Source organism: Anolis carolinensis, chromosome 6 (genome assembly GCF_035594765.1).
Source record: "Anolis carolinensis isolate JA03-04 chromosome 6, rAnoCar3.1.pri, whole genome shotgun sequence".
NCBI classification, from domain to species: Eukaryota; Metazoa; Chordata; class Lepidosauria; order Squamata; family Dactyloidae; genus Anolis; species Anolis carolinensis.
In genome coordinates, this window is record NC_085846.1 from 110,688,182 (window position 1) to 110,703,853 (window position 15,672).

At 41.6% G+C, this 15,672-nt stretch overlaps 1 protein-coding gene across 10 annotated transcripts in view; it reads left to right on the plus strand.

Moving 5' to 3' along the window:
* kmt2c (lysine methyltransferase 2C) overlaps positions 1–14,505 on the plus strand; it is a 204,428-nt gene extending 189,923 nt beyond the window's left edge. For 8 of the 10 annotated variants that reach the window (XM_062957187.1, XM_062957192.1, XM_062957193.1 and 5 more), the window contains 9 exons: positions 214–321; positions 3,048–4,167; positions 5,029–5,165; positions 6,836–6,978; positions 7,246–7,414; positions 8,938–9,054; positions 9,345–9,418; positions 9,598–9,706; positions 12,472–14,505. In XM_062957187.1, coding sequence (XP_062813257.1) covers positions 214–321; positions 3,048–4,167; positions 5,029–5,165; positions 6,836–6,978; positions 7,246–7,414; positions 8,938–9,054; positions 9,345–9,418; positions 9,598–9,706; positions 12,472–12,564 — 2,070 coding nt within the window. In that variant the 3' untranslated portion in view covers positions 12,565–14,505. The remainder of the gene's footprint in view (positions 1–213; positions 322–3,047; positions 4,168–5,028; positions 5,166–6,835; positions 6,979–7,245; positions 7,415–8,937; positions 9,055–9,344; positions 9,419–9,597; positions 9,707–12,471) is intronic. The other 2 variants (XM_062957189.1, XM_062957195.1) reach the window with 1 other exon arrangement.
* The last annotated feature ends 1,167 nt before the right edge of the window (positions 14,506–15,672 follow it).

Below are 15,672 nucleotides of genomic sequence, written 5' to 3' on the forward strand. Positions count from 1 at the left end.
TTCTACATAATTGCTCATTTTTTCTTTTGACAGTGTGTTCAGTTTTTTAAAATGATTTTGCATCCTCAAGTGCTTTTTCTAGTCTGTTCTGAACATCTTCAAAGTAAAAAAAAAACCAAATGTCTTACAAGGCATATTTTGATTGTTATGTTTTTTTCATAACTAATGAAAGTCCAAGCACATTAATAAGACTTTTTGACCTCTTATTTTCAGGATTCCAGAGAGAAGACAGAAAGAATGGAGAAAGACCTTTTCTTCTGCAGCAACAATTGCTTTGTTCTGTATTCAGCATCCATGCAAGCAAAAAAACTAGATAGCAAGGTAAATAAAAAGTAATCCCTAGTGTGCTGATTCTTTTAAAAATGCTAAATAAAATTTATTCAAAAATATCAATGATGGTGTATAGTTCAGGATTCTGAAGCTGGGTGAAACATGGGCAAAGGATAATGGCTAGAACATCTATCGCAGTGCAAAGATAAGTAACAGGACACCAGCAAGGGTGTTTTTATATTTTCTGCCCTCTTCCAATATCCATCAGCACTACCTGATCTGTCTCAGAGAATAAAATGATAAAGGTTTTGTTTCATTTATATTTTTAAGAGTAGGACATCACTGCCCGGAGAGGCACGTTTTTCAGCCATATGCTATATAAAATGAGCCCTTGATCCACAGTTACCCGTACTCTTCTCTACCTTACCTGATTGAAATTAATTGCAATCTATTCTAAGATACTATCATTGGGGATACACAAATCAAACATGTGCTTCTTCTTAAGTCTGTTGTGTTTTGTCCCTGTATTAATCTCCAGTGTTTAGAAATAGGAATGTTTGCATTATTGTTACATATTCGATTCTGATATGCGTTTATGGTTGTTCTTTAGTACATTTTTGGAACTGAGAATTATATGGGACATTTAGAGAAATGTGAAAAGCAATGGATAACTGCTCTCTGATCCACATATTACTGGTTCAAGAAATGTAATTCAAATCAGTTCACTTAAAATCATGCAGAGAGAAAAAATTTGTGGTATCCATAGTTATGTTAAAGTGTCATCGGCCAAGAGCATTTCCTCTCCTGACATCAGTGTGGAGTAAAAGGAGGCATGTGCAGAAGATATTCCCCAGGAGTTGTGGTTCAGTGATATTATATGCCATAATGTGAATCATAGTCGGGGCGATTTCCCTGCCTGAGGCCTCGTTTTCAGGCGATGCCCTGGAATAAAAATAGCACTCTGAGTTTGCCTTGATTTCCATTCAAGCATCATGAATAACTTGTTAAAACATATGGTTTAAAATGGCTGGAATGCCTGCTTGTGAATAAATTGACCTATAAGAAGACTTATATATCATTTTTAGTGTCATACATAGTGTGCTTTCCCAGAAGTAATCAGTCTGAAGATTACCCATACCTTGTTCATGTCTTCTAAGGATTTACTGTTGACACTGGGAATATGCAAGTTTTGGATAGCCGGCTAAGGTTGTCAGCCATTCTAGTGCTTTAGTAAATAACTCTAGACTCAATACAAAAATGCGATTTCTCCTGAAAATAATGGGATGCAGCTGATAACAAAAAACTGATTCAAACAAATGAACAGACAGCAGTAAACAGCACTGTGCTATATATATATATTGCATAAATAAGTATAAAACTAATAAAATAGAGGAATAAAATAGAGGAAGCACAAACAGCTAAATAATTTTAGACCAAAAACGGGCAACAGCGATTGCATTGTCTGCAGCTTTAAACAATACTTCCTCTGTGCATGAGACAGGGTATTGTGGGCAAGCAAATAGATGCTGAGTTGTTTGTTCTGCTCCACAGTTGTACAAGATGGAGGATTCGTTTAAGTAGTGCCACTTTGCCAGGTTGTCTTTTGATCTGCCAACTCTGCTTCTGAATTTCTCCAGGGACTTCCATGTTGTCCATTCTTGGATTGCCCCTAGAAGAAGACCCTTGTGGAGGGTCATCCAGTTGGAATTGCCTTGTCTAGCTGCCCAGAAAGATGCTCTTGCTATTGTTGTTGGAGGAATATTAAGAGGAGTGGTGGTTCCCATGAAGCTTTTCCTTGATTTGTGTCTACTGGGAGGAGGCTGATAGCCATGCAGTGGGTGGCTTTCACAGTGTTCAACCTTATTTCTCTCACAATTGGCAGCAACCTCCCGTTGCATATGGGGATGGGATGCCAGCTAACTTGTAGATTCTATCAACAGGTGTACATTTGAGGCATCTTGTGATTATTCTGCATGTTTCGTTCAGTGCTATATTCCCCTGATTCATGTGGACAGATTTGTGCCAGACAGGGCAGGCATACTCAGCAGTTGAGTAAGACAAGGCCAGGGCTGATGTTCTTATTAGTTTTGCGTCTGCACTTCCCTGCTGGGAGATTTCAAGCATATTTCTTCCAAATCCAGAGAAATATGCTTGAAATCTTTGTCTCTCCTTCAGATACTTCTTTGTAATTCCATCCCTTAAAAGCTGCTTCTAACAGTTGGAACATCCAGGCTTATTACAAAAAAAAAATACTGACGTCAAAACAAGTAAACAACAACAACAACAACAACAACAATAATAATAACAAGAACATCAACTTTATTCTTATACCCCGCCCCATCTCCTCGAAGGAACTCGGGGCGGCTTACATGGAGCCATGCCCGGACACAACAATATAAAAGCAAACAAAGCAATAAAACAAATCAATCAACAATAAAACAACAGTAACTGATAAAAACAATCATAAAAGGTCAACATATTAATAAGGTGTTACAAACATGAGTTGAGTTCACGGATCAGGGCCAAAGTGCAAAATATGTCAAAATCATCAGGGAGGCATAGTCATTAAAGTGCAATTAAATGTAATACTGAGAAGGCAAACCTATGGGTCTATACTAAGTGGGCAAATAGGTCAAACCTACAAGGGTTTGACTACTTTATCCTCTTGTGCAACATTGGATGTGAATGTCCATTTACATGTCTGTGGACTTGAAAATAATATAGACTGGGCATGCTTTGTTAATTCCATATTTCATTGCTTTCTCCTTATTCTTCAGGAATCGATTCCTTCGTTAACACAGTTTCCAGCGAAGGAGGTTCCCCCCAAAGTGTTCCACCAATATAACAACAATATTTCTACCTTAGATGTGCACTGCCTCCCTCAGTTCCAGGAAAAGGCTTCTCCGCCTTCCTCTCCCCTTATCATCTTCCCTCCTGCTTTTGAAGCAGCCAGAGTGGAACCCAAACCAGATGAACTTAAGGTCACGGTAAAACTAAAACCCCGTTTGAGAACAATTCCCAACGGTCTTGACGACAGTCGACCAGCCAGTAAGAAATGGAAAGGAATGAAGTGGAAGAAATGGAATATACAGATTGTGATTCCTAAAGGAACGTTCAAACCTCCTTGCGATGAGGAGATAGACGAGTTCCTCAAGAAACTGGGCACAACGATTAAACCCGATCCAGTTCCGAAGGACTACCGGAAGTGTTGCTTCTGTCACGAAGAGGGCGATGGACTCACGGACGGGCCAGCGAGACTTCTGAACCTTGACTTAGACCTTTGGGTCCATTTGAATTGTGCCCTTTGGTCTACGGAGGTCTACGAGACACAAGCTGGTGCCTTAATCAACGTGGAACTCGCCCTGCGGAGAGGGTTGCAAATGAAATGCACATTCTGCCACAAGATGGGCGCCACCAGCGGCTGTCACAGGTTAAGGTGCACCAACATTTATCACTTTACCTGCGCCATTAAAGCACAATGCATGTTTTTTAAGGACAAAACTATGCTTTGCCCAATGCACAAACCAAAGGGCGTTCACGAGCAGGAGCTCAGCTACTTCGCCGTCTTCAGGCGGGTCTACGTGCAGCGCGACGAGGTCCGGCAGATTGCCAGCATCGTCCAACGCGGGGACCGCGAGCACACCTTCCGGGTGGGGAGCCTGATTTTCCACACCATCGGACAGCTCCTGCCGCATCAGATGCAGGCCTTCCATTCTTCCAGGGTGCTCTACCCAGTGGGCTACGAGGCCAGCCGCTTGTATTGGAGCACGCGGTATGCCAACCGCAGGTGCCGCTACCTGTGCTCCATCGAGGAGAAGGATGGCCTCCCCCTCTTCATCATCAGGATCATCGAGCAAGGCCACGAAGACGTGGTCCTTACCGACGCAACTCCAAAAGGTATCACAGGATATTGAGAGAGTAAATGGATGGTTAACTTCACAACAGTATGTCCAAATAGCATATAGTATTATTAAAGTTCCCCGTACAAAGCTCAATATGGCAGTACCAGACAAGATGAAAAGGAGCAACAGCTCTAACACAAAAGTTATCCAAATCTGATATTGGTTCCAATGTATATAGGCTTCAGGGATACAAAGTCAATGAAAATATCTTCCAAACAAAGTAAACAGACTTTACCAATATCAGATTTGGATAATTTTTGTGTTAGAGCTGTTGCTCCTTTTCGTTTTGTCTGGTACTGCCAAATTGAGCTTTGTACTGGGAACTTTAATAATACTATATGCTATTTGGACATATTTTCTTTGTGCATAGACCATCTTGTGTTTGTGTAGATACAAGTATTCTGGGATTTTGTATAGTAACTTCACAACAGTTTCCTAAGCACCAGATAGAGTCAGGCATGGGCAAACTTGGGCCCTCCAGGTGTTTTGGACTTCAACTCCCGCAATTCCTAACAGCCGGCAGGCTGTTAGGAATTGCGGGAGTTGAAGTCCAAAACACCTGGAGGGCCCAAGTTTGCCCATGCCTGAGATATACTATTGAATTGGGAATGCCAGTATGGCTGTTTCCAATCCAGCTAGAGAACAATTATCTTGTCCAATGCTGGAGTGCAGAATTGACATTAATGTGAATCCCCTACCTTGGGAAGAATTCATTCTTAAATGTGCAATCTTTCTTGTATGAATTGGAACAGTCTTAGTTCTATCTTTACTGTAAGAAATGGTGTCATACCAATAAGCTGAGGATATTTTCCCGCTTTGTTGTTGTTGTTGTTGACTGTATCTTCCCTCTGTGTAGGTGTTTGGGATCAAATCCTGGAGCCTGTTGCTTCTGTAAGGAAAACCTCTGAGATGCTGCAGCTCTTCTCTGCATATCTGAAAGGGGAAGACCTTTTTGGATTGACCGTCTCTGCGGTAGCGAGAATAGCTGAATCAGTAAGTCATAACAGAACTATAGCAGGCTCAATTAGGCCTGTTCCTGTTTGGTGTTCATCCACATTCTTAGATATGGAAGTTTGTTTTGTAAAGTGACTATAACATGCAGTTATTGTTGGAATTCAACCCCACACTGCCCAAGTTTCCAATGGCAGTGGCATTGCAATGTAGCTCTGGAATTTGGTCTCTCCTGAACTCACATCCATGGCTTAGAATAGGCCCAGGCTGTGGTGCAGACTGGTGAGCAGCCAGCTGCAACAAATCACTCTGACCAAGAGGTCATGAGTTTGAGGCCAGCTCGGAGCCTGCATTTGTCTTTGTCTTTGTTCTATGTTAAGGCATTGAATGTTTGCCTTATATGTGTAATGTGATCCACCCTGAGTCCACTTTGGGGTGAGAAGGGCGGAATATAAATACTTTAAATAAGTAAATTAGAATTGGCTCAGGAAAATCCCTTCCCCCCTGTTTTCTGAATGACAGTTGGAATGTGTTGTCAAAGGCTTTCATGGCCGGAATCACTGGGTTGCTGTTAGTTTCGGCCAATCAGTGTGTATTGTGATCTCTCTCTGATTGTGTGTCAGGAGAGATGTAATGTTTGGAGATTTTTCCCTCTCTTTGAACCCTAGAAGAAATGGAGTTTAGAGTAGTTAGAACCCAGTTCTTTACTATTAAGAAATGTAGTTACTTTCAATGTAAATATATCTTTAATCATTTAAAGATTAAACTCTGATTGCCTTCTAAGCTGTTTACAGCCACATGGTATTCACGCTCTGCTTGCTGTGAGCTGAATGCTCAACTATAGGTATCCTGTTTTTTGCATATTATTGGACGTGCTGCTGTTTTTTGGGTAGTTTTCCACAGCACCTAGAAAATCCTAACAGTTATTAGGTAATAAAAATCAGAGTTTTAAGAAGAGTGTTATTGGTTTAATGTTGTCTTGTAACAAGAGCAGTAGCTTTTAATCAGTGGAATATTTCCAGCATTGTTCTTTGTTGCATTCCGAGGTGTGTTTTCTTGGAAATTAGTTTATTTCTGTTGTATTAACGGTTGTGAAAATACAAGGTAATGATTTGATGTGAGGTATTGCAATTAGTTCTCCTTTTCTCTAGAATATGGCTTTTTTGGAAGTTGAAGTCCAAAACACCTGGAGGGCCCAAATTTGCCCATGCCTGAGATATATTATTGAATTGGGAATGTCAGTATGGCTATTTTCAGTCCAGTTAGAGAACACTGATCTTGTCCAATGCTGGAGTGCAGAATTGACATTAATGTGTATCCCCTACCTTGGGAAGAATTCATTCTTAAATGTGTAATCTTTCTTGTATGAATTGGAACAGTCTTAGTTCTATCTTTACTGTAAGAAATGGTGTCATACCAATACACTGAGTAGTAGCGGTGGAACTGGAGGGAAACCAATAAGAGCATCTACAAACAGTTGGAAAATAGTATCTGAAGAATCATAGAATCAAGATTTGGGAGTGTCTTGAAAAATAGGAGTGGGGAGTACCGATACCTCCAAACCATCCTAGATCTAGGAAGAAATAGGAACCAACATTGCAACGCACTTGCTTGTATCTTCTGCCTCTGTATGGAATATCAGTGGTTCTTATTCACAGTCCTCTTGCTGTTCTGCAACTGTATTCACACGTCACTTCTTTGTGTGTTTTCAGCTCCCCGGGGTCGAGGCCTGTGAGCGTTACACCTTCCGATACGGCCGAAACCCGCTCATGGAGCTCCCCCTCGCCATCAACCCCACCGGCTGCGCCCGCTCTGAGCCCAAAATGAGCAGCCATGTCAAGAGGTTTGTGTTAAGGTATTTTCTTTTAAATTCACATAGTACAGCCCAGGGTTTATAGGCTGCGTAGGATACTTGTGCTTCTGTGTGCTGCTTACAAACCCTGTTGTCGTTGGCTGTGTATGTGCATGTCCAAGCCAGGGGGCCTGTTACGTTGTCTACGCTAGTTGGCTTTGAATGTCTTGTCTGTCTGGAGGGGGCTTTCAGTTCACTTTGGCGACACAATTCAGAGAGATCTTCAGTTTTTCTTCTATGTCTCTTCTGTTATGTGACCCATTCCTACAGGCCTCATACCTTGAATAGCACCAGCACTTCAAAGTCATTTCAGAGCACAGTTACAGGAGAACTAAATGCACCTTACAGTAAACAGTTTGTTCATTCAAAGTCCTCACAATACCGGAAGATGAAGACTGAATGGAAATCCAATGTCTACTTGGCACGATCACGAATTCAGGTCAGTTGCAGCATCTTCTAGCAAGACATACAGGCCTGAATCCTGTTAGTTTTTCCCAGCCATGAACCATGTCAGCATTTAAGTAAATCCCATTAATTCAATATATATATTTTTCTTGGATCTAACTGTAGGATTCAAGCTTTTGTCGTAAAGTTGTTGTCACTGTCTCTTCTAGTCAGGGTAAAAACAATAAGAAATGCATTTGAAATGACTAGTTGTAGAATACATCTGACAAACCCAAGGCTCATGGGCTGAATGATGAGGATGACGATGACGATGATGATGTCTGATGTATCACACAGTCCTAAACACTTGGGAATTGTGCGACTTGTGATTTTGTAATACGAAATCCAGCATATATATCTCGTTTGCTATGTCATACTGTGTCATAGTGTTGTTGAAGGCTTTCATGCCCAGAATCACTGGGTTGCTATGAGTTTCCGGGCTGTATGGCCATGTTCCAGAAGCATTTTCTCCTGACGTTTTGCCTGCATCTATAGCAGGCATCCTCAGAGGTTGTGAATATGCCTGCCATAGATGCAGGTGAAATGTCAGGAGAGAATGCTTCTGGAACATGACCATACAGCCCGGAAGACTCACAGTAACCCTATTATTATTCTTATTCTTATTATTATTATTATTACTACTACTACTACTACTACTACTACTACAGTAGAGTCTCGCTTATCCGACATTCGCTTATCCAACGTTCTGTATTATCCAATGCAGCTTGCCTTTTAGTAGTCAATGCTTTTGCAGTCAATTTTTCAATACATTGTGAAGTTTTGGTGCTAAATTCGTAAATACAGTAATTACTACATAGTAATTACTGTGTATTGGACTGCTTTTTCTGTCCATTTGTTGTAAAACATGATATTTTGGTCCTTAATTTGTAAAATCATAACCTAATTTGATGTTTAATAGGCTTTTCCTTAATCCCTCCTTAATATCCAACATTTTTGCTTATCCAACGTTCTGCCGGCCTGTTTATGTTGGATAAGTGAGACTCTACTGTACTACTATTTTACTGACAAAATGACAAGTCGAACACTTCCCAAGCATAATAGTAGTAGTAGTAGTAGTTGTTGTTGTTGTTATTATTATTATTATTATTATTATTATTATTATTATTATTATTAAGCACTGACCGCAATAAAAAATCTCTAAAGTTGGCTTCCTGTTTTCTGATTCTCCTTCCATGGATTTAATGGCCCTTTGAAGGCAACCATAATAAAGATGGCGTGGCCCTTGACGAAAATGGATTGACTACCCCTGTTGTAGAAGCATATTGGTGTTCTCATTTAATTGCTGTTTTAGGCTGCAGCTCCTAATACACTCAGAAAGGAATAAGCCCATCTTAACACAGTGGGATTTATTCCTGGGTAAACAGGCACAGGATTCCATTGCAAGTTTATTAAGTAGCATTAGCTTCATCACTTTAAGCTTTTTGGTACTCAAATGTTAATCCTTTCACACCAGCAATAAGTACAAGACTCCTAAACCGTCCGCTTTTACCTTTGTAGGGTCTGGGCTTATATGCTGCTAGAGACATTGAAAAGCACACCATGGTCATTGAATACATTGGAACCATCATCCGCAACGAGGTAGCCAACAGGAAGGAGAAGCTCTACGAATCTCAGGTATTGCATGAGGCAGCTTGATGTGTTTTTCCCGTATTTATATAACATAGCAAGTGTAAGCTTTCTTCTAAAGCAGGTATGGGCAAACTTGGGCCCTCCAGGTGTTTTGGACTTCAACTCCCACAATTCCTAACAGCCGGTAGGCTGTTAGGAATTGTGGGAGTTGAAGTCCAAAACACCTGGAGGGCCCAAGTTTGCCCATGCCTGAGATATATTATTAAATTGAGAATGTTCTTTCATGACTGTGCACATTTAACTGGATTTTTCTCTCTACTTCCCTCCTCTCTTAGAACCGTGGAGTGTACATGTTCCGCATCGACAACGATCACGTCATTGATGCCACGCTGACAGGAGGCCCCGCAAGGTGGTATCGTTTTAGAGATCGGCTATTTTCCTTGTACTCGTTTTTTAATGGATAATATAATTGGAACAATGCTTAGATCGTTACTTTCCTCAGGTCAACTTTGGGTGCAATTGCTGAAGCACCTCCACGGTTTTTAAATCTCATGCTTGAGTTCTTGCTTTGTTTCATTTCCCTTTTAGGTATATTAATCATTCCTGTGCACCGAACTGTGTGGCTGAGGTTGTAACCTTCGAAAGGGGGCATAAAATCATCATCAGTTCTAGCAGGAGAATCCAGAAAGGGGAAGAGGTACGGTTTGTATGGCTTCTACTATGGCTTGTTGTAGGATACGTCTTTAACACAGTTTCCTAGGCCAAAAGGTTGGAAGTGAAATTGACTGGCACTTCCCTCTTTTTCAAACACTGTCATGAGTTCATTTTGCTCCAAACTGATGTAGTGGGCAAGCCATAGCCTTTTTCTATATGCTTCCACAAACATCTTTAGGTTTATGTAAAGCTACACTATGGTGTGTGTATGTTTTAATACTGGGAACACTGGTCCCAAATGCATGAGATACGTATCTCCCATGCCCAAATTTTAGCACTTCGCCCTACATATCTAAATCAACTCCGTGTTGTGACATATAAAAGCTTCTTACGCCATTCGTGGCTGATTCTGGAAATACTTAATAGAAGTGAAGAAACCTGAGCTGACCTGCTCTTGATCATTAAACTCTGTGTCAGGAGTTTAGTTTAATGGAGTTTAAACTCCATGATGGCACTTGTAACTCAGTTTAATTTACTAGCACTACTGGAATCAGTGCTAGCCAACTGTCAATCTGCCTATCTATCTATGAAAGTTAAAATATGTCTGCCAAAGGCTATTGCTAGGTGAAGTGGCCCTTTCTGATGTCACTGGTTTGGCTGTTGCTAGGTAAAGTGGCCCTCTGTGATGTTATAAAACAGGCATGGGGCAAACTTTGGCCCTCCAGGTGTTTTGGACTTCAAATTCCTAACATCCTACCAGCTACAGTAGAGTCTCACTTATCCAACATAAACCGGCCAGCAGAACATTGGATAAGTGAATATGTTGGATAATAAGGAGAGGTTAAGGAAAAGCCTATTAAACATCAAATTAAGTTATGATTTTACAAATTAAGCACCAAAACATGTTATACAACAAATTTGACAGAAAGAATAGTTCAATACGCAGTAATGCTATGTAGTAATTACTGTATTTACTAATTTAGCACCAAAATATCACGATGTATTGAAAACACTGACTACAAAAATGCGTTGGATAATCCGGAACGTTGCATAAGCGAGTGTTGGATAAGTGAGACTCTACTGTATTAGTAAATGTGGGAGTTGAAGTCCAAAACACCTGGAGGGAGGGCTGAAGTTTGCCCATGCCTGATTTACAGGGTTTGATAGGTTTTGCAAGCATAGAATATAATAATAATAATAATAATAATAATAATAATAATAATAATAATAATAATAATATTGATGATGATGACGACGACGACGACGACTACTACTACTACTACTATTACTACTTTATTCTTGTGTCCCGCCACCATCTCCCCAAAGGGACTGGGGATGGCTTACACATAGCACAGTGTGCCAAAAGCAGTACATAAAATAAAACACAATTTAAAAATACATTTGAATAAAACATATAGGCATATTGAACAATGACTTAAAGCTCAATTAAAACAGTGCTCATCGACCAATTATGGTAAGCTACTCTAAACATAGCCAGGCTGTAAACTATTGGACAGGGATTGGGATAAGTGCAAAGCTCTAACCATGAGACAAGGGCCTGGGATAAATGCAAGGCTGCGTAACAGTTGCATAGATCAGCTAGGGACTAGGCATTCTCAAGCTTGTTTGAACAGCCAGGTCTTCAAGTCTCTATGGAAGGAGGACAGTGTGTGGGCCTGTGTAATCTCCCTAATTGGGGGGGGGGGGGGGGTTCCAGAGCCCGGGGGGGGGCTAACACCGAGAAGGCCCTCTCCCTCATGTTTGTGACCATGGTGGGACCAAGAAGAGGGCCTCCCCGGCCAATCTTAGAGCCTGCGCCAGTTCTTGGGGAGGATGCAGTCATAAAGATAGACAGGACCTGAATCATTTTGGGCATTGTAGGTTTGAATTGGGACCGGAAACTTATCAGCAGCTAATGGAACTAGTTTAGTAGGGGCATTGTGTGCTCCCTATAGCTAGCCCAGTTAGTAACCTGGCTGCTGATCTTTGCACCAGTTGCAGTTTCCGAGCCATCTTCAAAGGCAGCTTCACAGAGAGTGCATTGTCTAGATCAGTGGTTCCCAAACTTATTTGGCCTGCCCCCCCCTTCCAGAAAAAAAATGACTCGGCGCCCCCTGGTAGGGGGCATGGCTTAGAGGGGTGGGCGTGGCTCCTGCCCAAGAGGGCGGGGCTGAGCCTCTCCACTAGTCCAAGATGCAGGGCTGCGAGGGGAGGTGGGCGGGGCAACAAATGGGCGACCAGGACTGGGATGGGCGGTTACGAGCTCTGAGGCAGGGCTGAGCTTCTATCCCTGTCCTGCGGCACCTGCCAGGACACAGTAGGCGGGGCTAGAGGAGGGGGAGGGGCCTCTTCCCAAGTGCCTGACGGAGCTGAACCTCTATACCCCGCCCCGTGTTCTAACAAGCACCTCAGGGGAGGTATACAGAGGCTCAGCCCTGTCTCTTGGGAAGAAGCCCCACCCCAGCCCCTCCCTTTAGTCCTAAAAGGCCTCTCAGGAGAGGTATAGAGGCTCAGCCCTGTCTCGGGCTCTTGGGAAGAAGCCACGCCCACTCCTCTAGTCTGCCCCCTGTGTGTCCTAACAGGCGCCTCAGGTGCTCAGCCCTGTCTCCGGCACTTGGGAAGAGGCCCCACCCCTCCTCTGCCCCCACCCCCGTGTCCTAATAGGTGCCATCACCACCCCCCGGATTGCTCCAGCGCCCACCGGGGAGCGGTAGCGCCCACTTTGGGAATCTCTGGTCTAGATGTAACTAAGGTGTGGACCACTGTGGGATCAATTGACCAATATATATATATATATATTCTTTTCAGCTCTGTTACGACTATAAGTTTGATTTTGAAGATGATCAGCACAAGATTCCATGTCACTGTGGAGCCGTGAACTGCCGGAAATGGATGAACTAGATGCATTCCTTGCCGTCTCCGAGGGCTGCGTGTCCCAAGGAAGGAGTGACTCTGATGGCGCCGTTTTGCAGGCTGGAAGCGGGGGGCGAAAGTGGTCCCTTCTGCAAGTTACCTATATTCTGCTCCCAGGCCAAGCGCCAGAAGGGAGGGAGCCAGACGGCGGGAGACGTGGTCGGTCGGCGCCTGGCTTCCCGGGCGCACGAGAGGCGCCACAGATCTCCAGACCGGCCCAGCACTTTTGATTTTATGAACTCGCTCACAACGGAGAAGATGTTGAGTGTGGGCAGAGAAAGCGGTATAGAGAGCTGACCTGCCGAGGGGCAGCGTGGCATCAATGAATGTAGACTGAAATCACCAGCGAAAGAAAGGGAGACGTCCAAAGTGCTGGCCACAGCCTTACTTTATGAAAGGGGCAGGCCCTCTAAATACAGAAAAAAAAAAATAAGTTTAAATAAAAAGTAGACACCACTGAACAAGGAATGTACTGAATGACTTCCTTAGGGATAGAGCTAAGGGAAAAAAATAACTTGCACTAAAATACATTTAAAATACTTGATTCCATGAGTCAGTTTATTGTAGTTTTTGATTTCTGTAAAATAAGAGAAACTTTTTGTATTTATTATTGAAATAAGTGAATGAAGCTATTTTTAAAAGGAAGAGTTAGAAGCCAAGCTGCTGCTGTTACCTGCAGAACTAACACACCCTGTTACTTTGTACAGAAGTGTAAATAATTTTGAGGGGGAAAAAAGTACAATATAAAGAAATAGTAATTGACCAAATGCTACCAGACTCTGCAGCAGTTCGGGTGCTTATTATTATTAAACTTTGATAGGGATGTTACAATATGATCTCATGTATTACTAAACATGCCATTAAAAATTGCTATGGAATAACCAAAATCTCAATTTAAGAGAGGTTTTACTTTATTTTTTTAACCTTGAAAGCAGGCTCAGTTGTGCTCTATCAATAACTTTTTTAAGTCGACCCTTAAGACTGATAATAGAGCATGTATATTACAGCGATGACTTTTGTAGATGTCTGAGGAAATTTAGACTGGTTTTTATTTTATTTGTATTATATTGTTACATCCCTATTTCTTAAATCAGGTTTTTTTGTGCTTAGAATTTGTGATAACTGTGAATAACTGCTTAAACCACCCAAAACAGAAGCCGAACACTGATTTTTTTTTCTTTTCCGGAAAGAGTAGAGGGGGATTACATGAACTGTTCGGCTCACACTAAAATCATGTAATGGAAATAGAAATGTGTAGTGAAAGCGTAAGTCTAATACAATAGCTGCCTTCTTTAAAAATAAAAACAAGGAAAAAAATATAGGTGTAATTGTGCTTTCATCTGCAGGACTCTCGCAATAGGGTTTTGGAAAATGTAATTTAATAACGTGTTTGTATGGATTGTTTTTGTTTACATTTCTTTAAAAAAATAAACACTGTTTGTGTTTGGCTTGTAGAAACCTAATCAACATTTTGAACCAGGTTAGTTTTTTTATTTTGTACTTTAAATTCTGGTACTGACACTTCACAGTCTAAATATTAAAAAAGAAATGAAGTTTTTTTGTGTGCACAGCTGAAGTGGACTGTAAAACTGTCGGTATAATTCAGTGATACAGTTCTGAACTTGTAATGTATATGGCATGATGTATTTTTATCTTACAGAATAAATCAATTGTATATATTTTTCTCTTGATAAATAGCTGTATGAAATTTGTTTCTTGAATATTTTTCTTCTCTTGTACAATATTCCAACATCCTACCAGTATTTGTCCTACAGGTTTTTTTCCTCTCTCTCTTCGGTTCTGTATAATAGTTCTCTAATGTTGGCAAAAATGAATTTTTGAAGTATACAGAGTGTTATGGGCTTTGAAATTTGTGGAAGCAGATTTGGAAGATCAGCATTTACAAATAAAATATTTTACATCTATAAATATCTCCTGTTTGCATTAATAAGTAGAAACGTGTCAGTGTAAGACTTCTAGAGACTTGAGTCTGCTTTATAAAGAGACTGCACTCAGTTAAGGACTTTATTGCCCGAACCTGCTCTGCCCCAACAGTCACATTATAATGGAATTTTTTATCATATCAGAAGTGAATTGAGAACATGCTGCAAGTTGCTTCTAATGTGAGAGAAGTGGCCATTTAGAGACATTGCCCAGGGGACGCCCGGATGTATTACCATCCTGATGAGAGGCTTCTCTCATGACCCCGCATGGGAAGCTAGGGCTGACAGACGGGAGCACTCCCTATCTCACGGATTCAAACCAAACATTCAGGTCAGCAGTTCAGCCAGCACAAGGTTTTAACCCATTGCACCACCACAGCCCCTTGGAAATGCGTCAAGGTGAATACTTTCAATATTGCACCTCTTTATTTGCACAACTGAGCTTGTTCACCAATTTGTGATCCTGCGATCAATCTTCCTCACAGACCTGGTAGCCAAACCTTCCTGCCATACTCCCTACCCAGTGTATTTAGTGTTAGATTTCTGTTCTTTAATATAAACATGCAAATCAACCACTTTGGGAGTGGGGGGAGAACAGCGGACTTCTGCCTACTTGAGAGCACATGACTGTGGCTCCTCTGTATTCCATTTTCTTTTTGATTATCGAGTGCTTCTTTGGTTGTTGTTGCTACAGAAGCTAAGCTCTATTGGAGCTCCACCCACATCTTTTTACACTTTTCTTATGCTCTCCACTTTTGCCCCTCCCTCCATCGCCAAATCCTTAAAATCAAGAATCAGAGTTTTTCCAGCTTTTTGTTAGCTCGGCTGCATTTTTTTTTTGCTTTGCAGGGTGCTTTTTATGCTCCAAATACTCTGCCAACTTTGTGCTTTCTTCTCCATAGAAATAAGATGGGTTACTGTTCTTCCTCTGGCAATTTAATTGACTCATTTCGCACAGCACTGTATTGTGTGTGTTACCATTCTTTCTTTTCTGGAGTGCAGCAAACCTTGTTTCCTCCACCTCACTTTCACCTGAGGACATAAAGCTCCTCTTTATTTCCTCTCCCTGCTCCTCCATGGTGGTTTGCTGCAAAGCAGTCAATTGAGGAGCTTGTTTCTCAGATTGTAATTGTCACTCGATCTGCTTTTCAGG